The 7828-nt window shown below is 40.3% G+C and overlaps 1 protein-coding gene across 1 annotated transcript; it reads left to right on the top strand. All coding sequences in view use genetic code 11, as the record gives it.

The window, feature by feature from the left end:
- Positions 1-1131: 1131 nt before the first annotated feature.
- EGR_03158 (hypothetical protein) lies at positions 1132-1488 on the top strand (the record flags this gene model as incomplete). The annotated part of the gene is made up of 2 exons (XM_024492407.1): positions 1132-1190; positions 1347-1488. The coding sequence occupies 2 exons, from the start codon at positions 1132-1134 to the stop codon at positions 1486-1488; spliced, it is 201 nt and encodes a 66-aa protein (XP_024353081.1).
- Positions 1489-7828: the final 6340 nt, after the last annotated feature.

The raw sequence follows: 7828 nt of genomic DNA, 5'->3' as shown, positions 1-7828 counted from the left end.
AACCTCCTCCCAACCACTCATATTTTGGGCAGTTTTTGTGAAATTGGTGAGGGGTATACAAGGAGGTGTTATGGAGTACTTTCATTTTAATAGAAGAGCGTAGTGACAGTGAATATGCGAGATGAACGTGGCATTGTGTTGAGTAATTCCATGGGAGAAGGTGGCCTATCCAATTATTCATTAAAAAGGCTTACTAAGGAACGATATTGAAGTGGCTAGTGCGAAAACGGTTTTAAGATCTCATAACAGTCTGGTAGACAACTGATTTTACAAGGTTTATCCACGTGCTTTCGAAAGTAACTACGCAGAGCTGAACCGAGTACCTGTGAAATGTGCAGAAACATCCCACCATTGTCTGTCAGTACAAATCGGTCATCCGCGGTCAAGTTTGAAGTTAGCTAAGGAGAAACGGAACACACGGTACCTTTGCGATGGAAAACACTGGATTGGATTTCTGACGTACATCTTATGTAGGTCGCAGCACGTGAAGACCTTTTGGTATTGGTTGGAAGAAGGATTTTGTGCCAGTTTCCCTCCTCTCCTTGCGGATAAATTAAGAGTAACTGGGTTAACAAAAACTCCTTATGGAGCCATCACAAAGCGATGTCGCCTAGAGAGTGAATATTCTTCAAGTGAAGCATAAAGATATAATGCAAGTGGTGGAATTATTGCAGAGGATTTTCTGGACCTACGGTAGGACCACATGGATGTGGGAGCAATGTGGTGGCAGCTTGGCACGCATTTCAGTCCGGAAGTTAAATACGGATCCAAATTGCAGTGTCATAATACTTTAGGAGACAAGCGGTATGTGAGTTGAAGGTTTAGGCGACCAACGTACAAGTTTTCAAACAAGGCTATCACGCAGTTTCATGGACAAGATTATTCCTTTATCCTTGGCTCTCTTTTACTAAATAAGGAAAAGATCCACCAATTGAGTTTGGAGAGCAAGGGGCGGTGGACAAATGTAAAAACGCTCTTAAGGACATAGGCATATGGAGCAATGATTTGGTAGTTTTACCCGCCAGTTAATTCTTAATATATGGTAATGAAATGAGCCGGATTACTTTGCATGATTAGTTTTCAAGTCCTGATCACAGGGCTATCGTGTCAAACGCTCAAGCAACGTGACAGATGCATAATTCATACGTAATATGTGGTCTCTCAGACGATGATTATGGTGGTGGTGTTCGGTATGCTCAACTTTTTAAGGTCACGTTCGCAGCTAAAACTTGCATCCGGTTTGCTGTCCTTTAAGTATATAATTTGTCCGTAGTCACTTGCATCGCATCCAGAATTGAAAAAGTGCTATGAGAAAATCGAGAGAAAATAAAATTACACCTTATCAGACGTCTTACCCTAGTTCTTTCAAAGATTATCGAAACCGCATTCCCGAACGGCAAATCTTGCCTCACACCGAGCGATGATGGCGCCACTCGAGTGGATACCGAAAGCCAAATCCAACAACAGCAGATTCCGCATCGCCTTTGACATTTTGCTACTGTCTCAGCCAGACTAATGAACATGTTCAAATTACGCCTAGTAATGAAGGCACACACCTACTGCACCTTTGGCAGAAGCACTAAATGAGCACCCACGACCAAGTAGGGTTAAGACCTCATGGTGTGGTGATACTGGTAATGACTGTTTAATTGTGGTGGTCTCCTTAGCCAGTCCTTGTGGATAAGAATGAAGTGGGTTGTGTTAATGCTTCTGTTCAGCAAAAAACGTGGAACAGTTTGGGTAAAATGTTACATATTTACTTTAATTTATGTATCAGAAATAGCGAATTTAACTTCTTTGTTTGCATGTCACACACACTTAGAGGCAAATTTGGTCAGTGTGGTTTGAGCCAAGTGAAAAAGGGTAAGATATGCACTAGATTATCAAATTCTGACTAAAGGGATCGCAGAGGTAGGGATGTTACCAATGAAGCAGCAGAAGAAGTAGTTGCAACCAGACAGAATCTTGGATGTAGGTACACTAATTAGTGGAACGTCGTCAAATTCGCGATCCTGATTTCATTTATGATAAGCAATGTGTCCAAGATCATAACTGTGCATCCTGACAAAAATTTGTGTTATTTGGACAGGTGAAGGCATCTTGTAATGCAACGCCAACTCTCATCTACTGACACACTAACATTACATACCCCTACCATTAGCAACAAACACTATCACTAGTCGTGTTTCTAAGTTTTGTGTAAATCAAGTAAAATGTTAGAGGAAAGGAGAATGCAGAATCTCTTTAGAAACGCCTACGGCACTTTAAATGTAGTTTGTGTAGAGGAGCCTTCATTTACGTGATGCAAAAGTGAAATGGATGCGATGAATGAAGCATGCCAAGCAATGCAAATTTGATTGCGCACACATCCTGTGACCCCCTCATTACTAAGGAGATGGTTCAGTCAAAATAAACGAAGTGGGACAAAATCAAAGACTAACGCCTCTAAGTAGTTAACCCTCTTAATAACTCCTGAGTATGTCTGGCTCTGTCAGATGGTTGTCACCGTCATTGTTGTCTGCAGTCAGAACTGGATTCGTCGGAATCTCAGCAACTTAAAACAGAGAAATGTCTCATCTAGATCCGAATGTTCTCCTGTGGACGCATTTCGGTCATTACCGCTACTTATTTCCAAACGCTTTATCGTGCAAGCACCAGAGTTTGGTATTTTCTTCCTTCCTTTTTCTATTCTGCTAGTTTTATTATATTTTACGGCTATTTACACCTAAATTTTACCACTCACACTCCTGTAGTCGACTGACTTTTATAAAAGTAAAAGTGCTTTTAGAAGGCGAAAGTGGCTTTCGATTTAATGCTTTATTTTCAGTTCAGTTGCGCAACTTGTCACTCTGTTTTTTTAGCAGAAGCAAAAGAAAAACGGAAGAGGGAAATAGAATGGAAGTTGTTTAGTTTGCCGCAACTCTTCTGATCCCAATTATGCGGGGATTACATGATGCGGGCAATCTACATGTAGGTGTTCGACCAATGCTACAGATCAACAATAAGGCCAGCTTCACCAGCAAGATATACGCTGTCGTCCAAGTTCATTTTGAAAGACGGAAGCAAGAAGATAGAGTAGTAAATAGTTTGGATACACTAATGAGGTTATCATCGGGGTAATGGTTGCAATTCTACCACTTCGTTATGCTTGAGTGATGCATGATGTAGGAGTGTTCGACTGGCAGAATTGCTTGCCTGTGCCACGCACCTATCTAAACAACTTCGGAGCTTACAGTGGGTTGAACAAGTAGTGTGGCGGCAACGACAGGGAGGCAGTAATTTAGGCAAGACAACCGTAGCCTAGTACGTTGGATTGAGAAGAGTTACAAACACCAAAAATTAAACTATTGCAGTTTTCTTGTGGTCAGATATCTTTGTGATTCAGGTCTACTTGGCCCTTACGCCTTCTCTAATTACAATTACAACCTCCATAATTCTGCTCGATACGAATATCTTAAGAATTTTTTTATTGTCTGACTTGTCTAACCACCAAAAAAATAGCTAAAAGGTCTTATTGCTTAACAATTTTCCACCTTATCTGCTCACTGCTTTTAATAAATATCCTACCGATGATGTCACCTTGGCTTTTGTGAAAGAAAAGGGATACTTCAACACCTACAGCTGTAGTGCGCGCTGAGAATGGCGAGGCGCTGGGTGCAACATTATCTAATGCCAGAATCGGCGCTAAGCAGATCTTTTAGGTCGTTTGAAGCTGTACTTTTCACCTCCCACCACTTCCAACTCTACTAGGCCAAACCTACCTCAAGTTTTTGTGCCAAGTTTTGTGATTCCAGCAAAGCTTCGACAATGAACCTGCAGCAGTCTACCAAACTGACTGGATGGAGTTAGTCTAGCCCTCACACGCCCTGTGCGGATGTTATACTGATAATTAAAAGGCCGGGTAATAGGCGACGATCGGTTTACTACGCGTGGTAGGAAACGGCATTTTACGTGCTTAGCATCGAGCCCGTAAATAGGAAGAAGCCTAGCTTTAATTTCTAATTTGCATTATCTTCTTAAATGTCCATGTTGTAAATGAGCAATGGTTCGTGTGCATCATACAGTTTCTCATGAATAGCTTAATAGGACTTGTTTGTATAAGCCAATGGAATACAGTTGCATCATTTCAGATTTTGAATACTTGCACTGGGAATTGAGATGCTTTTTGGTCTCGCGCAAAACCCTTTTGATTGTACGAAACGTGAACAAAGTGGGCTGTGTTTCGTTGTCCGTGACCATCGTCTCCGCCAGTTTGTGTTGTCTGCAAGCATGAAGCAGCACTTGTGATGTTTTGGGACTCAGGGAAATCCACCGACACTACTCTTGACAAACTAATAAGGCATCCACTAAATCAAAGTAGATCGCACTAATGAGTAAATCTGTAAAATCGAGGTAAAGTCAGGCCCGTAAATAGTTAGGCTGAGTTTAGAAACCGTTAGGAGTTTATGTTCTTTGCTGCCTGTTAGATAATTTAGGATTGTCTTTCAAAATATTCGCATTTTCGTGAATAATTAATGAGAACAGTTTTATTAAGTTAGTCTGTTCTTAGTAAATAATACATTTAGAGCACTCAAATTTCACAATCATTTCAATTCTGCAAGAGGGTCTACAACGACAAGCGAAGCGCTACCAAGCCGAAACCAAAAGTGAGATTCCACACAGTGTTCGTTATTACAAGTGTATTAGCCTGTTCCGCTACACTTTTATTACTACCCCTTTATAAGAAACTTTGCTGGCATACAATGGATGCATTATCATCTTGTAGATTCCTTTTGTTTAGTCGCTTTTTTTCAATTTGCTAAACATTCCACTTTGTCTAGAATACACCTCGCAGAATGAAGTGGCATCGCAATTTTATATTATGATTGGAAAGCCTTGTTTTTATGACGTTGTTGTGAGTCATTGCCACTCAGTAGTCATGGCGTCGAAGATGTCATTTGCTTCAATTTAAGGCTACGGGTTCAGACCTCCTTTCACTTTTGATACAAAACAATGCTTCCGACCGACATATAGCACGACAGTGACATATATGAAGATCCGACATGTTTCGCTAGAATGGATGCGTAGATGGATGCAAAGGTGGACAGATAAATGGATGGATAAATAGACGGGATACACGGATGATCATCTGTGTGAATTAAGGAAAAGCTGCTGGGCAAACATTTCATAAGGGGCAGATAAGTTAGACGTAATTAAGAGTATGTTGTATAATAAATTTTTAAGTGCAACAGCCTTACGCTTTTTGTTGGTCCATTTTTTGAATGGTTAACTGATTGAAATTACTTTACTTGTAAAAGTTAAAAACGCGCCGTACTTAAGTGGAAGTCATAGAAGGAAGGGGATGAAACACTTGACCTCGTTCTCATCATAGAAGTGTCTCTTGTATTTGTCGCCTGAGCGCAAATGATGAAGCTTAGCCTCACGAAATTCCTACTACTTCAAGGGAGTGCAGTCAATGGAAAGCACCGCGTGGATAGTACGTCTGGTCCTTCAACGTAGACCAGGTGAGTGTAATAATTCGCAAAACTGTAAACTATTGTGCTTTGGATAATATCCAACAGACTTTGAATTATTCTGCAAAATACTGCAATGAAATTTGCATTTCTGACAAAGTATTGTCTTAAATGCAAAGCTTACCTCTTAATACCGGTATCAATAATTCTGCAAAGCACTACTTTCGCTTCAAATAGCAACTACTACATCCAGTCTTTTGCTCTTTGATAGCGAGGATGATCCTTTACCAACGTACTTCAATGCAACCCCATTAAATCCAGGGCTTGATACACTGATAAAATTACCGAACGACATATAACGGCCATGCGTATGCGTTCCTTATTTTGTCATACAAAGTCGACTTTACTTACAAAAGTGTCTCGTTGGCTCGCGACAGTGCTCCGAAGGTGAAAAAAGGCGTTTGCATCTGTAATATTGTACAAAATGTCGGCAATACTTGTAGTGGTTTAGTAATTTTAACATTTCTGTAAGAGCAGATATCGTCGCTTTACTAGTAGCATCACAATTATAGCTTACGTTTAGCCAGTTCTAGGCACAAAATGCCTTAAATAGATTTCTAAGTAGGGAAGGAAGTCGGGAGATAAGAATGAGGAGGAAAAGCAGTTTAGAGAATATTATGCTATAATTGTTTGTGATCACCTTATTCAAAATAAGGATACTTTTGTAACTCGTTTGTTTTTAATGCCTACTTAGGATGTTAGCTCATACGCACTTAGTTTGTTTACAATTACCACCAACGCAACAATACCAACTACTTCGTTAGCTCATAAAGGCGGTCATTTTAAACGCTGTAAGTTCAATTTTATAAAAGTCGCTTGCAAAGTCTACCGAATTGAGATCGTTAGTGATGACACATTTTCAGTAGCATGAAGTGCTAAGGACAGTGCCGCTACATTTTACTTTAATCAACAAATTAGAAAGGAGTATTAACACCACTTTCGCGAGGAGCAGTCACTTCAGAGTTCAATTTGGCCAACATTAATTTAGGGGTAAATATCTTGCAAATATTGAATGCAAAAAAATATTTGCTTGCACTAAATTACACAATGTTTGAAATATAAACCTCCAATTCCTGCTACAAGGTGCACGCACATTTACAACTCACCAGCAACCAATCAGGTAATTTGCTAAATGCCAGCCAATCAATGAGAGGCAATTTGCGATTCAGTTACCTCTGCCCTCATGCTCGCTCCTTTGATGTATGTGAACGAATTTACCTATTTTCCACTTTCTTTAGGCATGTTTTTTAGCAGTAATTCCCTTTCTTTATCTAATTCCATTCAGCTTCTGCATTTGATGTGTGGTTTGATTCGTCCTGCAATTATTTAGATTGCCAAAATAGATGTCATAAAGGAGTCTACATAAACCACTACATACATCCTCTCTTGCCTTGGCCTGAAGTAGTATGATTTCGAGGCCAAAATGCTCACCTCGGTAGAGGCATAAACGAAGGAACAGCAGTGAGCTCAGAGACACAAAAAAATTCATGAATAGTTCGTGTTGTATTTGCGGTAATTATCACATCAAGCACACCACATTTCTCCCACAGCCTTGTCGTGTTACCGTGGCTCCAGAAAATCCTCTACGCTAATCTCGCTACTCGCTATTTATCAGGATTACTTGAAAAACATTGGTTCCATCTGGGCGAAACTGCTTCATGATGGCTCCATAAAGGATTTTTGTTAACCCAGTTACCCCCAATTTATCCGCAATGACAGGAGAGAAACTGGCACAAAATTTAGTTCACCATCAATATAAGAAAGTCTTCACGTGCTCTGACCTACATAAAATGTAAGTCAGAAATCTAGTCCAGTGTTTCCCATCCCAAAGATATTGTGTGTTCTCTTTCCCCCTAGTTAACTTCAAATTTGAGCGCGGATGACCCATTTGCACCGGCGGACAATCGTGGAATGTTTCGGCACAGCGCATTCGTCTTCTTCTCACTTCACAAATTCTTAGTTCCGCTCAAATTAGTTACTCTTGAGCGTACGAGGATAAACCTTGTAAAACTAGTCGCCTACCAGGCTGCTATGAAACTCCAAAACTGCATTTCTCACTAGTCACTTCATTAACATTTCTTTGTAAACCACATCAACTGTTAAAGTAACTACATAATAAAGGTCTTTTTAAGGAGTAGTTGGATCGCCTGCCTACACCCACGCAATTGCTTTGTACAATGCCACGTCCATTTTGCATGCTCACTACCTGCCATCATACTCCTCCACTGAGATGAAGGCATCCCATAACACCTCCTTGTATACCCCTTACCAATTTCACAAAAACTGCCCAAAATATGAGTGGTTCGGAGGAGTTT

The sequence above is a fragment of the Echinococcus granulosus genome (genome assembly GCF_000524195.1).
Source record: "Echinococcus granulosus chromosome Unknown EG_S00016, whole genome shotgun sequence".
NCBI classification, from domain to species: Eukaryota; Metazoa; Platyhelminthes; class Cestoda; order Cyclophyllidea; family Taeniidae; genus Echinococcus; species Echinococcus granulosus.
This window is presented reverse-complemented; position numbering and strand designations above follow the sequence as displayed.